This window comes from Amphibalanus amphitrite, unplaced genomic scaffold, assembly GCF_019059575.1.
Source record: "Amphibalanus amphitrite isolate SeventyFive unplaced genomic scaffold, NRLGWU_Aamphi_draft 001347F_arrow, whole genome shotgun sequence".
Lineage (NCBI taxonomy): Eukaryota > Metazoa > Arthropoda > Thecostraca > Balanomorpha > Balanidae > Amphibalanus > Amphibalanus amphitrite.
This window is the reverse complement of record NW_024882840.1, coordinates 14,491-37,053: the sequence shown is the minus strand read 5'-3', so window position 1 is coordinate 37,053 and position 22,563 is coordinate 14,491. Positions and strand designations below refer to the sequence as shown.

At 47.2% G+C, this 22,563-nt stretch overlaps 1 protein-coding gene across 1 annotated transcript; it reads right to left on the bottom strand.

The window, feature by feature from the left end:
* Nucleotides 1–489: 489 nt before the first annotated feature.
* Nucleotides 490–19,839, bottom strand: LOC122372336 (betaine--homocysteine S-methyltransferase 1-like). Its single transcript, XM_043349428.1, has 4 exons — nucleotides 19,630–19,839; nucleotides 4,132–4,383; nucleotides 1,768–2,290; nucleotides 490–1,224 (listed from the first exon to the last, which is right to left on the bottom strand). The coding sequence occupies exons 1-4, from the start codon at nucleotides 19,639–19,641 to the stop codon at nucleotides 812–814; spliced, it is 1,200 nt and encodes a 399-aa protein (XP_043205363.1). The 5' UTR covers nucleotides 19,642–19,839; the 3' UTR covers nucleotides 490–811.
* Between the last annotated feature and the right edge of the window lie 2,724 nt (nucleotides 19,840–22,563).

The following is a 22,563-nucleotide window of genomic DNA, read 5'->3' as shown; positions in this document are numbered from 1 at the left end:
ACTCTGAAGCAGCAGCCCCCGAGAGATCCGGCTGCACAGTCCGAGGAGCCACTCGGCTGCCGATCGCCGGCCGGCTGCTCCGAGCCCCCGCTCCCTGACACTGACCCTCATCCTTGACTAGGTTTTTGCGGGTGATGATATGGGGAATAGTCCGAGATTTTACTCATGGCGTCAGCTTCGAGTTGGTGTGTGTGTGTGTGTATGGGGGGGGGGACTGAATACATTAGGCCCCTCCTCGACCGGAAAGTTAGAATAGCTCAGCTGCCCCTCCTCCCCACGAGACGTCTCTCAGCTGCTCCTCCTCCCCACGAGACGTCTCTCAGCTGCCCCTCCTCCCCACAAGACGTCTCTCAGCTGCCCCTCCTCCCCACGAGACGTCTCTCAGCTGCCCCTCCTCCCCACGAGACGTCTCTGCAGCTCCCAAGTCCCGCGCCTATACGTATGCTTTTCTCCACCACAGAGCGTTTCGCGGCCGGCGACACGCTGCGCTGCACTTATACCGAGGTATTGATGTATTGACTTAAACACATACACTAATACAGTGTTCCTGGTATCATACTAGTCAGCCGCAGAAAAAAACGAGAACGAGAGATCCCCGCGATCTGATCACCCGCGCCTCTGTTCGCTCAGACAACCTGCTTCGATTAGTCTTCATTCCATACACGTGTGTTTATTGCAGATTACCACAAAAAGTGGCTTTCAAATGCAGCCTGCCTAGAGCTCGCCCTCAGGCCATCTGATAGTGTTGGCGCGGCCCTTCTGGGCTAGCCGTGCTGCGGTCGAGCTTCAGGCTTTTCGCCCCAGTGCAGCACTATGCCTCAGCTTCCTTAAACTTGTCGTTGACGGCGTCCAGCTCGTGCTGGGTGGTGGGCTCTTTGTGCTGCAGCAGCTCCTGGTGGCCGGCCGTGACGCCCCAGCCGGCCGGCCGAGACAGGGCCGCCGAGTACGGCCGGCCGGTGGCCGGACTCAGCCGCGACCAGTACTCCCTGCTGGCGCGCGCGCGCACCCACGGCTTGGTGTGCAGCAGCAGGCCGCCGCCCCACAGCTCGTGCTTCTGGTGGGCGGCCGGCAGTTTACCGCGCTCCTCGCGCAGTTCCTCGGCCACGGCCCGGATGTGGTACGCCTGGAACATGCAGCAGCCGCCGATGTAGCGCACGCCCAGCTCGTACGCCTGGCGTGCGTACTTCTGAATCTCCCAGCGCGTCATGATGCGCGGTTCGAGCGCTGTCGGCAGGAGACGGAGCACACAGTCAGTGACCGAGAGACGGAGCACGCAGTCAGCAAAGAGGGACGGAGCACACACTCAGTGACGGAGGGACGGAGCACACACTCAGCGACGGAGGGACGGAGCACACACTCAGTGACAGAGGGACGGAGCACACAGTCGGTGACGGAGCACACAGTCGGTGACGGAGCACACAGTCGGTGACGGAGGGACGGAGCACACAGTCGGTGATGGAGGGACGGAGCACACACTCAGTGACGGAGCACACAGTCGGTGATAGAGGGACGGAGCACACTCATCAACTTCCTCTCGTCGCGGGCAAAACGCTAGTTGTTCCGCGAAGCTGTAGCTCGATCAGGGGCCAAACGGCAGGGGAGGGTCCTACGTATCCCGCCCCCATACGTAAGACGAGCTGTAAAAAGGTCAACACAGGTGATGGTTGGGACTGTTATCCAGAAGCCGCGGGGTTAAGATACTGTTACCCAGAATCTGCAGGGTTGTGAAGAGTTGTGACGCCATTACCAGACGCCCTGCCGACTCACCGAAAGGGAACTCGGGCTGGTCAATGAAGCCCTGTTTCTTGGTGTCCGGAGTCCAGATTGCCAGCGGCTGGGCCATCAGGTGCGCCTTCAGTCCGGCCTCGGCCAGTGCCTCCTTCATCAGCCGCACGGCCTCCAGCGAGACGAACGGGTCAAAGTGGCAGTTGACGCCGACGGCGTGCGCTCCGGCGCGCGCCATGCGCACGGCGCACTGGCCAGCCGAGACGCCGTGCAGGTCGCCCTCGGGACCGATACACATGGTGGCGCACACGGGCAGGCCGCTGCTCGCCAGAGACTCGATGGCCCACTCCATCTCCTCAACGTGCTCAAAGTACTCGGCGATCAAAAAGTCGACTTTGTTCTCAACAAAAACGTCCACCTGCTTCTTGAACTCTGCCTGGGTGGCCTTCTTGCCGAGGCCGCTGAGGTAGGAGGGCGTCTGGGAGATGCCGCCGGCCACCAGAGCGTCCCCCTCGGCGGCCACCTCGTGCGCCAGCCGGCAGGCAGCATCATTTACCTGCCGACACTGGCGCCGCACACGGTGACGGTCAGAACTATACACACTGACACTGGCGCCGCACACGGCGACGGTCAGAACTACATACACCGACACTGGCGCCGCGCACGGCGACGGTCAGAAGTCAGAACGGCTTACTGCGCAGTGCGCACAGACACTGACGCCACTGCCGAGGAGAAGAAAAAAAGCATAATTTGGTGTACACAAGGCACAAGCCAGGTCATGGCCTGCGCCATGAATTTATACGTTCATGAATGGACAGACCGGCCCCCGGGTCTGTAGCGGGTCTGGAGCTCTGGCGTTCTACCCCTCCCCGCTACAGACCGGGAGTTCTACCGCTACAGTTCTACCCGCTACAGACCGGGAGTTCTACCGCTACAGTTCTACCCGCTACAGACCGGGAGTTCTACCGCTACAGTTCTACCCGCTACAGACCGGGAGTTCTACCGCTACAGTTCTACCCGCTACAGACCGGGAGTTCTCTGGCGTTCTACCCCTCCCCGCTACAGACCGGCCCCCGGAGTGGGTGTGTTAGTACTGAGCGCAAACACGCACGCAAACCCGTGGTAGTCACGTGACTTTCATTCACGTATCGGGAGCGTAAGGTATTGGCAGTGTTTCTTTTTATATACCTTGGTATTGGCGATGCCAAGGACGGGATCTAGGGAGGCAGCCAGGACAGGAAAATAGCGCAATTACAGTTTTGGAAGAATATCTATGGCTATAAGAGGAATCATGCATAAAATTCATCCTAGGAGGCTTTCATCCTTGTCCGATGATGCAGACATAGAATCAGACTCGTGTCTTGCTTCGCCAAGGGAACGCAATGTTGAGGAAGTTTCACATGTGTAGTAGGTACTGATGTAAAGATGAAATTGTTTAATGCTCATTGTAAGCCTATGTATTGTTCGCAGTTGTGGTGGTGTTTCAAAAAAGGAACTATGAAGAGGTTTGTCACTAGTTATCATAACCTTCTTAAAAGGACCTTAGGGCTATCAAAGTTTGAGTGTACCAGTGCTACCTGTGCATTCTTTAGAGTACCCTTATGTGAGGCTGTCATTAGAGGCTTAATATATAAATTCATGAAAAGGGTTGATCTGAGCAACAACGGTATCATGGCAGCTATATGTTTGAGCAGTTTGAGGTACCAGTCAAGGATCAGGAGGTCATGGCTGGGAAGGCTGTATACAAGGGCAGACATGGATGTCACCTGACTCCCCTGTGTTTTAGGCTGCAGTGTGTGTCTTTTTTTTAGCATGTGTGTTTGTGTGTGTTTTTATGATGTGAAGGGTTTTTTATGGACCATTATGGTCTGGAATAAAGTTTTGTCTGTCTGTCTGTCTGTCTGAGGCAACATGTGCTATTCCCCTATACGCTGTGCCACAAATTTCTTCTCCGCTGGCCAGTAGTTAGCAAATAAAAGCACAATTGTAAGTCGTCAATTGTAAGCACAATAAATGTGCACAAGCAACTGCGGGTCCCTGTACCTGCCTATGGGCTCATTGCATCTTCAACTTTCAAAGGGCCCGGCCGTCTTAATTGCATCTGAAGGTCATAACTTGCAAACAATGTGTATTATTGATGAGAAAATAGCACACCAAATTTTGCGACACTACGCGCAACAACTTTTTGGCTATTGACGAAAAACCTCGATGTATGTGTGTGTGTGTGTGTGGGGGGGGGGGGTTACCGCTCCCCCGCAGGTGCGCGGGTTAAGTAAAATAAAAAAATATAAAATTGACACCAATGATAATCACGTGGATTATCCTGTTTGCACTGGACCGGATAAATGGACGGCACTGAGGCGGGCCGCGGCCATACGCACGCCGCCAGCCCGGACAATGACTCACAGTGAACTTCACTCCCGCCTCGTTGCCGCGGTTGCACAGCTTGTCGTCGGACGCGTAGAAGGTGAAGGTCTGCATGACGTCGGAGCCGGCGCGCAGGAACTCGCGGTGCAGTCCGCGCACCACCTCGGGATGCTCCAGGCACACCTCGGGCGTCCACGGGCCCGCCTTGACGTAGCCGCGCTTCTCCAGCTCGAACACAAAGCCGCCATCGCCGATCACCACCTCTCCGGCGTCCAGACGCTCCAGCAGACCCTGGAGACAGGGACGGAGGAAGGGAGACTTAGCCAGACCCTGCCCAGGGGAGGGAGGCTCAGAGCGACTCCCGTCTTCAGCAGACGCCGCGCGAGGAGGAAGGAGGGCAAAGAGACTGCACCAAACAGAGCCACAAGAAGAGCAGGATGAACGATAAAATAGTAGACACCAAAAATAATCAAATTACTACTTCCAGATTTAAGAAAAGACTTGGGAAGAAAAGTCAACAAAACTTAGAAGGCATCATCAAACTAATGCGAGAGAAGGGAACAGACCAGGGTTTTGTGTTTGTTTAATTTTCCAAATAAACAAACAAACAAACTATAAACAACATAAACAACATAAACGAACAGTTGTGTCCGCGAACAGCTGACGTCACGGGCAACTGGACAACTCAACATGAACAAGTGTAAGTTGCGACTGCCAAGTGTGGAGATTTTCGGGTTCAAGACCTTGAACCCGAAAATCTCCACACTTGACACCTGACACCTGACACCTCTCCACACTTGACACACAGGTGTCTCCACACAGACACCTGTGTCTGCAGAGGGTGTTGCTGTTAACCCAGAACGTGTCAGGGTGTTAAAGGAGATGAGGTAGCCCAAGAACGTTGTGCGAGACATGTTCAAACGTCGATGTGATGTGGCGACTCATGACACGCGCCTGACAGATACAGAACAGGTGCACCTACCGAAAGTGCGGCTTGTTGCCAATCAAAAACACGTATAAATACAAATGTGGTGCACACGCTAAACATACATGTGGTCCTACAGGGCGCGATCGATAAAAGGTCAATGACATGAAGAGCTATCCAATGTAAGCAAGGTTACCTGACAACAGACAGGGATCGCGCCCTGTAGGACCACATGTATGTTTAGCGTGTGCACCAACTGTATGTGTGTATTTATTATTGTGCTGTTTCTCCGTTACCAAAACACGCATAGGGCTGACTCAGCGTGGAACCGACTGCCCAAAGAGATTTTAGACATGTCCAACATTTTTACTTTTAAGCGGGGTATCAGGCCGCCACGAAATGTATAGTTTGATGATGAAGTGGCTTAACCCGCGACCGCCTGGGGGGGGGATCGGATTCGACCCCCCCTCCGTTTTTCTTGAATAACTCATGAACCGCTTACGCTATCAACTTGAAACTTGGCATACCTTCTTCCCCATCAATTTGACGTCTCCTGTGTAATTTTTAAGAAATATTTTCCAATTTTTTTAGGTATGTCGATTTTAGTGATGTATGTACAGGGTGACACAAAAAAAAAACGGTCATCACCAAATTTCGAATAACTTCGGAAGTTTTATTCAGATCATCACCAAACTTCTGCCACTTAAGGTCACACCTATGTGGCATACATCCACCAAGTTTCAAGTCTTCACTACGAATACTTTTAGTACAGTGTGTGTTTTACTGACGCTCCACAATGTGCTCCAGGTGAGCGCCACGGCGCTGCAGGGTGTAGGCACACTTGCATCCGGCGGGCAAAGTTGTCGATAACCCGATGGCTGTGCACTTTACAGAGTGCAATGGCCTCTGGAGACAGTGCTCAGGGGGTGTGCTACACCTGAAACGTTATTCTTATCGGGTTATCGGCAACTTTGCCCGCCGGATGCAGGTGTGCCTACGCCCTGCAGCGCCGGGGCGCTCACCTGGAGCACATTGTGGAGCGTCCGTAAAACACACACTGTACTAAAAGTATTCGTAGTGAAGACTTGAAACTTGGTGGATGTCTGCTACATAGGTGGGGCATTCCACGATAGATCGTACCACTTTTTTTCCAATTTGACACCCTCATCTCTCGGAATTTGACGAGAAGTGGTTTCAGGGGTAATCAGGGGCTCTGAATCCACCTGTAACAATTTCATGCTTATGAGATAAGTATTTTTTGAGTTATGGTGTATAACATTTTTTGGATCTTGCTTTGCAGCGCTAAGTTTGGTGGGCTGCAACTCTAAGAGGGATTATTCAAATGCCAAATGTTGTATAACACTGAACTGGCAATGAAACAGAGATTAATATGTATTTTTGAAATTTCGAAAAATACGCTATTTTGGATATATGACATATCGAGTTTTCTTTCATTTGCATTTCTTGAACTTTGGGACCAATTTTTTTTGAATTTTTATTTCTTTAAAAAAAATATTTGGCTCATTGTTAAGAAGTATGCAAAAAATTAGGAAGGTGTTCTTTCTATAAATGTATTTATTTTACGTCACGATAACGGTTTCGAATAGTGATTTCGGGAGGGGAGCTTACAAATGGCGTGGTAAAGCTGCCTTGTGACATCACGGGTTACTAAAATTTCAATTGAAGTCTAAGTCATCTGAAAAAAGTGAAAAGAGGGTTCATCCAACCCTCTTTCTTATAAACGCGAGGGTGAAAAAGGCTGTTTGGTTCTGACATTGTTTTGGACGCCAATGATCATAGCTGTCCGAGCTGAAAGTTACAGGACGCATACATGGTGTCCTCCAGAGGTCTCACAACTTGTATATCTGGGAATTTTTTAAGGTTACATGAGGTCAGGTCGGTCACGTGACATCACTGTTATAAGTCAATGGGAAAATATAAAAACTGTTATTTTGGCGCCGAGAATGATCTAAAACTATCTCACGTACATGGTATCGTGATTTCATGCACTCCTTGCAAAGTCCAATGCTTCACTTTTGCATTGTTAACCTTGCGTGACGTCATTTATGACGTCACTAGGGTCGTACGAGTTTTTCGTCGATAACTCCCGATCAAATGAAGCTAGAGAGTCGGGAAAGCCACCAATGGACTCGGGAAGACCTTCCGAATCGAATGATATGCCATATGATACCCTTTGCCCAGCTTCATGACTTGAGGGGCTCTGACCTGACCTTGACCCGAGGTCAACTACTTAAGTTGACTTCACCCTAGCAAAAAGTATACCATTCGATGCACCTGAGCTAGGCGAACACAATGATACCAAAATCGCGGCTCTGCGGCCATTTTTTGCGAAGTTATTTACTAAAAACCGAACCCGTAACTTCAGTCACTTGACCTGACCTCAGACGCTACCGGTTAATCTGAGACCTTAAAATCGGGTACCAATCGCTGCGACTTGTAACGGCACACACGCTCGTTTTTTCCGCGAGGCTCTAGCTCTATTAGAAGCGAAACGGCGTGCTGGGGTCGTATCAACCCCTCCGAAACCCATTTTGTTTGCGGGAAAATGAGGAATTTATAGAAAAAAACACCTTTCTAATTTTTTGCATGTCGATTTGCAATGACGAAGTTTATTTTGAAAAAAATAAAAATGTGAAAAATTCTGGTCCCAAAAGTCATTAGAGGCAAATGAAAAAAGATTAAGGTTTTTGCTCAACAATGAAAATTTTTCTTTGAAATTTTTAAATTGTAATATTAATTTTTGATTCATCGCAAGCTTAGTGTTGTTTACTGTTTGTTAATTGCTTAACCCGTTCTTGAGTTATAGGCCATCAAACTCACCGTTACAAACCGAAGTTTAAAAAAAATGTAATGCAATATAACTCAAAAAGTTTTGATCTGCGAAGTCTGATATTTTGCCAGGCGTCTTTGGGGCCTATGATTACCCCTAGGACCGATTTTCATTAAAATCTGAGAGATGAGGGTGACGGGCCTGGTACGATCTATCGTGGAATGCCCCAGGTGTGACCTAAAGTGGCCGAAGTTTGGTGATGATCTGAATAAAACTTCCGAAGTTATTCGAATTTTGGTGATGACCGCTTTTTTTGTGTCACCCTGTAACTACATGGCGTTTTCAGTCAAAAAGTGGTAAATGTTTAAAAAATCGCCAAAAATCAGGGTTTAAAGCAAATTGCAAATTAAGGCCATGAATAGACGCAGCTGAGCGAGTTTTTTAAAATGGCTATCTGGGATTTTCCATAAAATGCGTTTTTACCCCTAAAAAGTCAAACTATATTTTATGGAAAACACCTAATAAAATCCAAAATTTTGAGAATTTCCAAAAAAAAACGGAATTTTTGTTATAGAGCTCTATTAGAACATTAGATGTCCCAAATTTCAACTTTCTATCTTGATTTTTGACCCCCAAATTGTAAAAAATAGCTCCAACATGCATAGGGCATGGTGACGTCATAAGCATTTTCGTGAATTAGCGGCACTTCTGAACATCGCATGTGAAAACAAATGGCACCACTAGATTTCTGGGACAAAGCTCGTCTAGAAAAGCGCATTTTTATGTCAAAAATAAAAAGTTAAAAATAGACCTTTTTTCTTAGCCCTCGTTTAGTAATGTATGGTATAAACAATTTGTGTGCTTTCAATGCACACTTATCACCAGCACAGTGACTTGCTGTCACATAACCATTACCATCGGATTCGGCGTGAAAAATAAGCCATAAAACATGTGTCGCACGCCCATGTAGCAGAAAGTGAAAACCGTGACCTTTCGTGACCTGACCTGACCATGACCCGTACTTAGTATGACTCCAATACGCACATGGTACCTTCACTAGGTCTTTGAGGTCATTTTTGGTGAGTTTCGAGCAGCAGCTATCGATTCCGCTGTCCGTAAGCCTAATCATGCAAAACCCCAGAATTTGACCTTTGACCTGACCTTGACCCGAAAGTTGACCTCAATCTTAAAATCTTTGCTTGGGATCTTTGCTTGGGAGTGCCTTGGGAAGGTCTCGTAAAGTCCTTTCGAACGCCGCCTCGCGGGGCTCGATGCGACCATTGGTTCTCGAGATAACAGGGGGGGGGGTCGGATCCGACCCCCCCCAGGCTGTCGTGGGTACGGAAATAGCCCAGGCGGTGCCGGGTTAACCCGCGCCCCGTTGAGGTCTGGCAGGTTCCAGATCCTGTGGGGGGAGGGCCCCCCGTCGTATCTCTGGAACAAATACCCGGATCGGAAATTTCAAACAGCATTCGAATAAGCTCATCAAGATGCACCAAATACGATATCGATGATCTCGATATTTGACCTGTGACGTCAGAGGGAAGTCAAACAAGGTCAAATCTGTGCAATTTATAATGACGAGAAGTCGGTCGTAAAAAGAAATCTAGGCTTCTAAAATGTGTCTGAATACCTATGACATATATATCATAGATCGCAGACCTGTTTCAGCGCGAAATATGTTTCTTTTTTTTGCTCCGCCAGCCTAAAGCCAATCTGGAGCCGGGCGTCATTACAATGTTTATTATTATGAATATTATTCCATAACGCATGCGCAGTAGGCATCAGTGGGCGGAGCAAGAGGCGGAGCTTCCAACGTATGACGTCACGGAAGAATATTCTGCCGCAGAATGGCATGACGGATTTTAGTGATGCCGATAGTTTTTTACGGAGCGAGCGAAGCGAGCGTACACACACAGAAATATTGAGCGATGTCAAGTTCAATATACTCGTAAATAGTTCAAGTAGCTTCAAAGTTCTGCTTCACTTAGTAAAATATCTTTAGTTTAAGTATTGTCGTGATAAATAAGCAAGGTATCCGTCGCACAACGCCATAATAAGTAAAGGAATCAAGAATAAGTTTGTTTTTATACGACGTTTATTGGTTATCTAACAAACATCGGCAGTTTTATTACACCACACAAGCATCTTTACGCAAAACAGGATAATGTAACAGCATAACAGATGTTCAAATACCTAACTGATATGTTTCCAGGCAAAGCAAGTGTATCCATACGCGAATGAGTGTTGTGTCGCACTGGTAATTGCGGTACACATCCAGAGCACCGTTCGTTGACGTCAACCAGTGTAAATTTAGCGAAATTTCTAGCTATATGCTGACGGCGGCGGCGCCATTTTCGCAATCGGTCAGTTGTGCGCCGGGGACCGCGGGGGCCGGCGGGGGAGTGTTGTGGCTGCAGTGCGCAGAGTGGGTTTGCCCATTCTTGTGCGATCAGTGAGATAAAACAGTGCTGTGGTGTTTATCTAGTTCGATAATAAGCTGAGTAATGAGTGACTAAGTGAATAATAAGTGAAATACTGCATTGTGGTCATCGTCCGATAACTGCAATCAAGACCGAGTCTGAAATCTGAAGCGGAGCGACATTGGAGGAGCTGCTGGAAATTATCCAGCTTTGTAGGAGTGCTAAGGTGGGCTTGTAATTTTTCAACTGAGCTGCTGTCGTGTTATGAAAATAATGGATGCACTTTCATGCCTTTCTAGGGTTAATTAGGTATAGGTATGCTAATATTTTGCCAGATAGGCAACAGAGAGCCGATGGCTAATTAAATGAACGATAATTTTGGCACAGTGAAGTAGTGCGTACAGATGATATATTTTTTATTTATTAATTAATTACGGGCAGTTGACGGGAGACGGGCGGTGGCTGCGACCTGTAGCGGCGCCCATGCGTTGTGAAATATCAGCTTATATACATGATAAGGTATATACGCTAATCTAACTTTTATTTCCGTCAGATGTGATGTCGATTCTTAACAATAAACGACAAACAAACAAACGTGTTTGCAGCATGGGGTAGGCATTGAGCATCACAATGTTTCGTTGCATTTAGCTATAAGGCTCGCGGCTGGCGACAACGTCCCGCCGCGTGTCGCTTGCGTTACAAATTTTGCGGGCCCAACATTAGCTTTACCAGAAAAAATCGTTATAATAACCGTCATATTTGTGTAAATTTACCGTCATGAATTTGTGTACGATTACCACGCGAGTGTTCCTTTTGGTACTTTTTACCAAAAACACATATTTGTGCGTAAATGTAACGCGAGATCCGCGGTAAAGTTACACTGAAAGCGGTTCTCCTACACAATAGTGAAGCACTCCGAAGCTAGCAAAACACACATATAAGTGTTCTTTTACCCAGAAAACAGAGTAATTTTACACCAAAAAAATGTTCCTTTTGGTACTTTCAATAACACCGTTTTTCCGCTCAATATTTCTGTGTGTGTAGTTAGTCTTTCCTTAGATTAACGGAAATTTCTGAGTATGAGCGGCCGGCCGGCCGTGCGGACGCTTTTGCGAGGCTTATATCTCAGCAACCACTTGACCGATTTACATGCGGTAATTTTTGTAGGGTAGCTTCATTCCTTCTACCAAGTATTGGACTATTCCCGATGCACATGTGGGTGACCCCTTATGCACGTGCCACGTGCAAAACGAAGAGGTGTCAGTTTTGTAATTATTGCAATATCTCGGTAACTACTTGGCCGATTCCGCTGAAAGTTGGCATGTAGGTAGGCACTCACTAGGCACTGCATAATGCATATCCATGTGCCAGAGTTGGGGTGCTGCTGCACATGCGCACGTGCAGGGGTCGTTTTCAGATCTCGAGAACGGCTGGACCGATGGCGCTCAGATTTGGTACACGGTTAGGGACCAGTTAGTAGGGTGCCGTGCACAAGTCAGTTGGGACCCATTTTGCACGTGCGCACGGGCAGGGTGCCGCTCCCAGATCTCGAAAACGGCTGGGCCGATTGTGCTCAAATTTGGCACATCGCTAGAAACCGGTCAGTAGGGTGCCGTGCACAAGTCAGTTGGAGGTACCCCTCGAAATTTCGCACGTGCAAGACTCACCCCCTCGCTCGCTCCGCTAGTCGCCCCAAAAGGCGCTATTACTGGTGCTATACTCAATGTGGCGTACCAAGCAATTGAATTGTGGCGCCTTTCTTTCTTGTGAGGATGCATTGGAAGGTGTAATAGTGTGAATTGGTGAGTTACTACCATGGGCGTCGCCACCACTACGGACACTACGGACAGAATCCGTACAAGTTTTGGAAGGTTCGAAAACCTGTTTGGAATGTCCGTACAAGTTGTGACGACCGAAAATGAGCTTTTCGTATCATATTAAATTAACAAATTCCACAAAAGTATGATCAATATCGCCGTACTTCTTGAAAGGGAGAGCGGGGAGAGTTGTATCATGTCCAAGTTGTATCAGGGCGAATTGTGCCAAACTTATCCAATGGATGGCGCTCGCGACACGACCAGCCGACGAGGTTTTCCGGGCGCCTTCTTTCCCTGTTCTGTCTTGTGGCTGAGTGGACGCGTCTCGAGGTGAGAGCCGATTTTATGTTTTTTTAATGTCATTCTAAAAAAATAAGTTGCAAGAAAATGTGTGTTCTGGGCATTTAGATGTGCACGAATTTGAAAGATCTCCGTAGCGGTGGTGAGGGTAGGTTCTAAGGCTGCGTGAGTGAAAACGGATTTCTCCAGCTGTCCGCTGTTTTTTTTAGCACGAGGATGTTTTTCCAAGATGGCGGCTAGGTACATGTTGTATCAGAGCCGGGTGGGGTATGTTGTAACATGTATGTATGTATGTATGTATGTATGGGTATGTTGCTTTTGATCGCGAAAGCTAAGCCCTGGCTCGCGTTTGTAGGTAGCTAGTCAATGCTCGTTCCATTTCGGCACAATGTGTTGGCTTCTTTGCTCTTAACGGGTCACTTTTGCGTCTTAGTCTGTTGATGTTTCGTTAGGATTGCATTGACCTAAGTTTGGTCTAATAAAGTGAAGCCTTTGAGTATACCTATACATTGTATTAACCCCATTTAATGTTGCTGTTATGTTCAAAACCAGTAGCAAGCACACTCCCTGAAACGTGAAATAGTGATACAAATTACCCCACCATGTGATACAACTCACCCAAGCCATGGGGCAAGTTGTATCAAAAACATTGCTCTATTCGGCAGACCGTAGAAGAAAAACTGGTAGAGGTAGCGGAAAAGTTACTTTTCACAAAAAAGCAGAAGAATCAAGGAAGGGGATAGTATGAAAATAATGAGTTTATCACGGATAGTTACGAGTTTATGGGTCTCGGAGTAAAAACTGATACAACCCACCCCACTCTCCCCTATTCCGGAGGTTTTACGTCTAGTTTGGATAAGGAAGGAAGCGGTTTCTGCCACATTTTCTTTTTGGATGCTTATCTACCAGCTCAATGACTTGTTCTCTTTCAATTAATGTTGGTAGATTGGGTAGGTAGTGGTACCGATCGGTTCCAGATGTACAAACTTTAAGAATTCGCCCTCGCACTGCAGAGTGCAAAGTAGTTGGCAGGGAACCTCCTTCCTCCCAGCCCTGCTAAGCAGTCAAGGATGCGGATGGCCAAAGTCAGCGGGCTGAAACTGATTAGACCGGGTCGAACCGAACTGAACAGAGTGGGCGGGTAAGGTTAACCCTCGCCGGACCTATTGGTTTTCTACATACGAGGGGGGCGGGTACGACCCCCTTTCGCCATTTCGCCCCTGGTCGAGCTAGCGCGTCGCGGAAAAAAGCGAGCGTATGCGCCGTTACGAGACGCAGAGATTGATACCCGACTTAACCCGGCAGTTGCTGGGGTATTTCGCCACCCACCGTTGGCGGGGGGGGGGGGGGGGCGTTAAATGCCCCCAGCCGATAACTCGAGAACCAATAGGCGCAGCGAAACGCACGTGGCGGCAAACGAAAGAGCGCGACGAGACGCTTCAGATGAGTACTTTAAAGTTGAATTTTGAGGTCACAGGTCGGGTCAAAGTCAGGTCAAACACCTGAAATCGGGCTTTCAGTAGCATGGACTTTAGGACTTCGCAATGGGCGCCTCTCGTCGTAAACTCTGTCAAAACGGTGCACAATCCTTCATATAAGGCATACAAGAGTGTCAGTTCCATGTAGGGGTCAGTCAAGTCAACCGGGTGGGCACATATCCCCGAAAATCAAAACTGCCATATTCGTAGCCTGTGACACATGTTTTAGTGGTAATTTTGGGCGTAGAACACGATGGTGACATTCATTTTATCATATGTGTAGGTACGTGTTTGGTTCAAAAAGTTCAATTTAAGAAATGCATGTATCATGGTCGTGAAGTAGTCATGAGAAATTGCCAAGATTCAGTTAAAGATTTTGGAAAATGCAGAACGATTATCAATAATCGAAGATAACCATTTGATTGTTCATGGTATTGGCAGTCTAATGGCGTTTACGCCATGTCTGTATGTCTCTTCTGTGATTTTATATGATTTTTTGAACATACGCCATTTTTGGTCAAAAACTCATAAATCATAACGTCACTAAAACCTCGATATCTCAAAAATATTCCGACCGATTTTTTTGAAACTTTGTCACAATAAATTTCAAATAATTTCCTACAAGTACCCAAATTTTGGCGCGCCTGCGGCGCGCCGTTTTTGCTATGGCCGGTGAAAAAAGTGGAAGCGTTTAACGCCCCCCCCCCAGCAACTCGCGGGTTAACCCGCGCCCTGCTGGGGGTCCTGGATTTCCACGCCCTGCTGGGGGGGGGGGGGTGTTTGAACACCCCCCCCTTGTAACTCGGCTCCTGGGCCACGTAGCGATACGCGGAAGGCGGCGTTCGAAAGAGCGTAAAAAATAATGACGAAATCACTTCGGTCAATTTTTTGGTCAGGTCAAAGGTCAGGTCACCAGAGGTCATTGAAGGCAAAATTTCGCCGATTTCCAGGTCGAATGTCGAAAATTTCCAAGAAGCCAACGCATAACTCGGGAACCAATAGAGCTACAGCGCCGCGGAAAAGCGCATTCGATAGCCCTATTAACGCCCTTTCTGAGTAATTCACTCAGATTTGACCTAACGTCAACGGTTTTGCCTGCAGGGGGCAAAAACTGCAAAAATAGCCGATTTTTTCGAAAACAGTTTTTCTGCAATAACTTTTGACCCAAGCCTTGTACGAGCTTACTTTTACCGGCATCGTGTTCCTCTCGTCAAGACGCATCGAATGAACTATGTCTTGACCTTGAAAGGTCAACTTGAAAATTTGACCTCAGGTCAAGGTCATGACCTGACCGGAAAGGGTCATGTTGCATGTCAGTCGATCCGTATCGTCGAGCTGAACACATCTAAGACGTTTTCATCGCTCTAGCATGCCTCTATCAAAAGTTATTTGCGAAAAACTGTTAGATACCATTCGTGACCTAAGATGACCTCAGGGCATAAACAAGGGTCACGGACACCATTTTCAAGTTCAGTGTGTCTAAACCACTTGTAATTCGGTGTTTGGGAGTGTTTATAATGTCTTTCATCCAAAAGAGGCGCATTTCAATTTTCTCCCATTGACTTATAATGGGGAGGTCGCAAAATTGACCTGACCTTAGGTCATCGATATCAAAATTCTGAGATATACATTTTGTACATGCTATTGCTCTTAGCAATCGCTGAAAGTTTCAAAGCGATCGGTCACTCGGTGTAGCTATGACAGACATTGAAAGTTTTTATGAGGTGAGGTCACTTCAAGTGACCTGGTGACCTGACCTTGAATGACCTTGGTCTGAAATTTTCACAACATGTGTAGAATTGATGTATGGTAAGGTGTACCAAAAACGGCGGCGCTCCGCGCCGCCGTTTTTGAGATATTCGCGAAAAACCACAGGAGGGGGGGGGGGGGTGTTCAAACACCCCCCCAGCAGGGCGCGGGTTAATGGTCCTAGGTCAACCGGTGACCTCTGAGGTCAGGTCAAGTACCCCAAGGTACGGCTCCGTTTTTGGTGAATAGCCTCGCATAAAACGGCCGCAGAGCCGCGATTTTGCCAGCATCGTGTTCGTCTCGCTCAGGCGGGTCGAATGCGGTCGTTGGTCAGCATGCCTCTATCAAAAGTTATTTGCGAAAAACTATTAGATACCATTCGTGAACTGAGATGACCTCAGGGGCATAAACAGGGGGTCACGGACACCATTTTCATGTTCAGTGTATATAAACCACTTGTAATTCAGTGTTTGGGAGTGTTTATTATGTCTTTCGTCCAAAAGAGGCGCATTTCAATTTTCTCCCATTGATTTATAATGGAGAGGTCGCAAAATTGACCTGACCTCAAGTCATCGATATCAAAATTCTGAGATATAAATTGTGTACATGTTATTACTCTTAGCAATCGCTGAAAGTTTCAAAGCGATCGGTCACTCGGTGTAGCTATGGCAGACATTGAAACTTTTTATGAGGTGAGGTCAAGTGACCTGGTGACCTGACCTTGAATGACCTTGGTCTGAAAATTTCACAACATATGTAGAATTGATGTGTGATAAGGTGTACCAAAGGAGCGCCGCCGTTTTTAGATATTCGCGAAAAACCACAAGGGGGGCTTAAACACCCCCCCCCCCCAGCAGGGCGCGGGTTAAAATGCAAGCTATGACTTCAGAACGTGACGTTATGACTTCAGGGAGCTTCAAGAAGACTGCGGAGGGCGGCACTATGACCTCAGAGGGCGGCACTATGACTTCAGCGGGCGGCACTACGAGAACAGAGGGCGGCATAAAATGTTATTTAATGTGGTTCTATGAAATAGCAATGCAAAGTCCGATTATAGTCACAGTGTTGAGCTTTCCAATGAAGCATTGCAATTAATCATATGGTAACTAAGTACCGAAGAAATATTTCATAAAACATTAGAATCATGCATTTGTCTCGCTGTAGAACAGGGTTACTTTCAGTCTCTTGGGAACACGATTTGCCGGTCTCAGATAAAAAAACACTTGAAAAAGCGGTAATAGACAATACAATTTTCAACCAGATAGCATCTAGTTTTTTATGTTTCTTGTCTAGAATTTTCATAAATCAGCCGTGAAAATGATCAATTTCGTTAGATTCCGAATTTTCGCCAATGGGTCTTAAGTAAAACATGGTAACTTTCAGCCTTTTGGGAACACGATTTGCGTACCTCAGATTGAAAAAAAAAACGTTTCAAAAGGCGCAGATAGTAGATGATTTAACCTACAAGACAGCATCTCGCTTTTTCCGTATCTGGTCATGCATCTTCAACAAAACTCTCAATTATAGTCAATTTAGCATTAAAGTTTATGAATTTAGAATAACTTGAATCTTCCATAGCAGACTAGGTTTGGGCTACCATCTCTTTTGATCGGGGGCCGGATTAAAATAGCTTTTGATCTGTGCGGTCCACAAGGAAAAACAGAATGAAAGTGATTGAATTGGTGTCTTGTTTTTGTTTTTTGTTTTGTTTATGTTTCTTTCTTTTTTGCCTGCATTGTGATCAAACACACAACTGAATTCGCATTTTCAATGCTCAAGAATTTAAGTCATTTCAGTCAATGCGTCATTCCAGGCTAGCTCGTCTACGTTGGTCGTTGCACACTTAAAGAAAAATTCAATTAAATCTCTAATTCAAAGATGGGATCTCCCCCTGGAGCATTAAATCGAAAAACTCCTAATGTCTTATGTGGTAAGGTGGCGGACACGGCGTCCATATAGCTCAACACAACACTCAGCAGTCAGCAGTCCATGAAAACGTCTACCTAGTTGCCATCGCGCACCGCCAGGACTCGATCGGCCACCTGCAGCTCAGAAAGGGCGCAAGCTGCTGAGCAGCAGCACTACGAACCCAGCACTGGGTTCGTAACTTACGAACAGAGCAACATACTAAGTAGGGTGTGAGTCTCCCTTAAAAGTATCACTTCATGGGTTGCGACGGCTGGGCGAACTATTCCATTCAGTTTGAAGACCCTAGCAGTGCGGTCATGGCCTGTAGGGTGTATCATACAAATTGCGCTGTGACACGATCTTACTTCACACCGTTCAGTGCTTTTATCCTCAGGATACTGAAATCGTTCTCCTCCACGCCGCAACCCCTTCCGGGCTGGAAAGGCAACTTTATCTCATGCGGGCTGCTCCCTTGGAGCGGCACCGCTGCTCCCGAGGGAGCGCACCCCGTAGCCGGGTGCAGTGAGTAGTAAGTACCTTGGGGCTCGTCGGCCTGTCCTTGGGGATGGGCTCAGCCCCGGTGACTCACTAGGGTGCCTGCCCAGACCAATATCCCCCTAATTCCTATCATCCTTCTGGCTCTGAAATGGTCTAAATGGACCGAAAAGGCCTAACCCCAAAAAAAGATCCTACGCCAGCAGTAGAAGAACTGCTAAATGACGCAGGCACCAGCTGCTGACAGCTGGGTCGAAACAAGTGGAGGCCGGCCAGAGGTCGTGCTCGTATCGCTCTCTCTTGACCCCGTCCACCGCCCCAGGCGGATACGTGCGCCGCTAAGGTTCACCAGCTGGGCGCTCACTGGTCTGCCTCAGTGGGCGCCAATCACTGTTAACGCAGTGTGCGGGACGCGTAAAATCACAAAGAAGCAAAGTTCCGCCATAACTCTAGTTACTCTGAAGAAGCCTTCTGAACGACGTAAACAGGTCATGGGAGGGGGGGGGGCAGCCTGGCATCAAATAAGGACTTAAAAAAGAAGACGGCTGAAAGGTAAACATTATTCTACATCGCCGTTCACTAAGCGGCTCATTAAAAGAGAACATAAAGGACTAAGTGACTAGAGAAAAGTTTTTTTGTGATTGGAATTCGCTCGCGGGTGCACCTGCAACCACGATGCATTCCGTTAGCGGGTGCAACTGATGTCTTTCATATTCGCGCACGGGTTTCTGGGCTATACCAAAAACCTATTATAGTCGTGCCGATGACGGGTCAAAATTTCAGCTTTGTAGTGAAACAAATCTCAAATCTTCTGCGAGTAGGGTGGCTTTCGTTGAGTAAATGCTTACTTCCACAAGTGACCGTACGCCCCCCCCCCCCCCATCCATCCGCAACCTCTCCCCACGCCCCGCCGCGTTGGCTGCGGCCGCGCGTCTGGCTTCGGTCAGTGCCTTCAGTGGCTCTCAAACATTTCCGCTCAACAGCGAGTGGGTCAGGTGGCGCCCTCCCCTCAGAGTCGCGACACCTTCAAGAAAGACTATACAGACTTTTAAAGATATTTAGGAGATATCAGATACCGTCTGCAAATCACGATGGTGGGGAGCACTGCCCCCGATTATGGTGGCTCGCTCATGCTGGAGGATCTTTGGCGGCGTTGTAAGGCACACGCGACTTCTATAGGTCAATGGGCACACGTCTATCCTTTGCCCCGCCGCGCTCGCTAGCGCAAAAAGGTGTAATAGCCGGAGACATGTGCTTTGTAAGTACTTGCTAACATACTGCAATGACCCCGGCCGAATATATTGCAGCAATTTGTACTCGGCTAACGGCCTGCGGCAGTTAACGGCAGTTATACGGCCTCGTTCAAAAATCGGATAAGAGCCTCGGACTCGGGTTTGGATGAATAACTTACCCTCTTGTCCGTCATATCACGTCGACTGGTGATACATTTTCAAAACGCCTATCCTTATTCATTTTTTTATCTCGCATTCGGCGTCGCTTAAAAATCGAAAAAGGACCACGGTGTGGAGCATCAATTGACCCCAGCCTGGCGGCCTAGGCGCCCTGTTTTTACCCTCCACCATGGTGTGGGCTGGCTACCCCTGGTTACCACTGGTTACTGGTTACCACTGCTCACTGAGCCGGCACTCACCTTTTTACCCATGGCGGCCCGCGTGCCCGCTCACCCCTGCCGGACCTGGATCGGAACTGGCTGGCCGCCGCCCTCGGCTGGATTATATAGGCACAGCAGAGCGGCCACTTATCCCACCATGTGTGGAACCCAAAAATACCCGGCCAACGCGCCACGGCACGCTGACGGCGTCCCAGCGTAAAACCAGCTGCTCCTCGGAGCTCAACACGCGCTGTAAAACCAGGTGCTTCCCTAGTTCAGGGGTAGGCGGTGCGGCCCAGATATGAGATTTGGAGGCAGCTGGCATAGTAAGGTTACAACTGGCTACAAGCCATGCGTTATTTGAGAAACCTGACAGCGTTATTAAAGTGACCATCCAACCTTACAGGAAATAGTTCACTTTCCCGCTATCAGTTTTTTTTTGCAATGGATTTCTGATTTTTTATGCTCAAAACTCAAAATGATCAGACAATAATATAGAACCTTTTATGAAAACGGTTACTTTTTATTATCAGTATAGGGAGAACTATATTTTATATTACACAATGTTTGACGTGGAAGCTTATGACGCGTCGACCAATCATATTGCGTAGTTCAAACCTACGCAATATGCATGCTGCATTGGCTGTAAGCAGCATGCTGATTGGCTGACAATGACGTGGCTGCACTTCTCTATACAAGGACCGCATTCCTCTACAAGGACCCCTATCGGGACGAGAAATGGAATATCTTTGCCTAGGGTGATCGCCAGGGCCGTAAAAGCTCCTGATTTGTGCTATTCTCGGTTCAAGCTACAAAACTGCTATTCCATTTCAAAACCCCATGTTAAAAGTGATATATTTCCTTTAACATTTGTGTTGAGTTGAGATAGTCTAATGATTCTATGCAGCTTGTCACGAGGAGTCTAATGATGGTCTTTTTTTGCGCTACGTGGTGTAGAATTGCTCAAATTGAGTTCGAAAATTTTACGTCATCAATTTTGAACAGTTTGTTTTCCGCTATAACCCTCGCCCGCACATGCCATTTTCCCATCCTAGAACGCACATGGGGGGGGGGGGGGGTTGCCACCCCGCGCCATTTCGTTCCTGTTGGAGATAGAGCTTCGCAGTAAAGACCATTTTTTTGGGAAGAGACGAATCCAATGATACCCAGCTTTACCTTCTCAAGTCAGTCATTGACCTTCCAGGTCAGGTCAAACTAAAATATGTTGCTGTTTTGGGTCACCGTTGGATATCAAGTGCGCAGTGCGCTGCTTATCATATACCGATGACGATGCCGTTTTCTGGTGCCAAGCCAGCTAGAACCTCTTTGTCACACTACCCGACCAGGTTTTTGCTGCTGAGGTCATTTCAGGTCAAGTTAGGTCAAGGTCAATGATATGTGCTTGTATGTCTGTGTGTGTCTGTGTGTATACTGATGTGTGCACCGATTGTTTATGTGTCCATATTACATGAAATCATGATTTGAGAAGCAAAAATGCAGTCAAAAAACTTCGCGAAAAGTAAATTTAGCTTGCCAAAAACGCAATTATTATAGATGACCTAGGTTGACCTTGACCTTGACCTTGACATCTGTACATCGTCGAACAACATGTTCCATGATAGGTGGGAGGTGAGACTGGCAAAAAAGGCCGAAATCAAGGCGTCAAAAGCTCACAAGGCCCATAGCCAACGCAAGATGTTGAGAATTGGTCATTTGGGTCATGACATGACCTGAAAAACAAGGTCATATCTCCGAAACCAAAAACCACGGAAACTTGAAATTTTCAGTGGACATCAAGAAAGGACAGAGGAGCAGCTATACGAAAAATCAGGCTTCTACCTTTAAAAATGTTGAGTGCAGAGCAGAAAGACTATCTGGGGGGTGGCAACCCTCCCCCATGTCCGGGCGAGGGTTAACTTGGCCAAAAAGGAGGTGTCGATCTAAAATTTTGTATGTAGATAGAAGAGGGTAGGGACTTTTATATATATTCCGTTTTTCGAAATACGAAAAACTTACAGGATTTTTTTGCTATTTTATAAAAAATAGTTTTTGATTTTGGGGTCAAACTCACAAAAATTTGAAAATCCGAGATAGCATATTTGTAGTGCCGTCTTTTTTTCTACACGACCATATAACGAACTTTGAAATTGCTTGTTAACTGTAGCTTTTGTGAGCGTTTCAATATTTCATGTTTTTTGCTCATTTTTGCTCGAAGATCACCTCTGTTTGACCTCAATAACTCCTGACCTAATGTGACATATGACTTGAAATTTTGTACGAAGGTTAAGTTGATGTCTCAAAAGGTACAAAAAATTGGCGGCGCTGCACGTCGCCGTTTTTTCGCTATTCAAGAAAAACCACAGGGGGAGGGGTACCAAAATGGCTCTACCATCAGGGCGCAGGTTAACCCTCGCCCGCACATTGGGGGGGGGGGGTGTCGGTTACCACCCCCAGGTAGTTTTTCTGCTCTGCACTCATTATTTTTAAAGCTAGAAGCCTGATTTTTCGTATAGCTGCTTCTCTATCCTTTCTTAGCGTCCACTGAAAATTTCAAGTTTCTGTGGTTTTTGGTTTTGGAGATATGACCTTGTTCTTCAGGTCATGTCATGACCCAAATAACAAATACCTAATATCTTACGTTGGCTATGGGTCTTGTGAGCTTTTGACGACTTGATTTCGGCCTTTTTTGCCAGGTTTACCTTCCACCTATCATAGAACATGTTGTTCAACGATGTACAGATGTCAGGGTCAGGGTCAAGTCATGGTCAACCTAGGTCGTCTAAAAGCATTGCGTTTTAGGAAGCTGAATTTACTTTTCGAAGTTTCTTTGATTGTATTATTGGTAAAAGCTTCTCAGTTCATGATCTCATGTAATAGGGACACATAAACAGTCGGTGTACCTACACATCAGTATACACACAGACACACATTTCCGTGGCGCTCTAGCTCTATTGGTTTCCGAGTTAGTCCTCA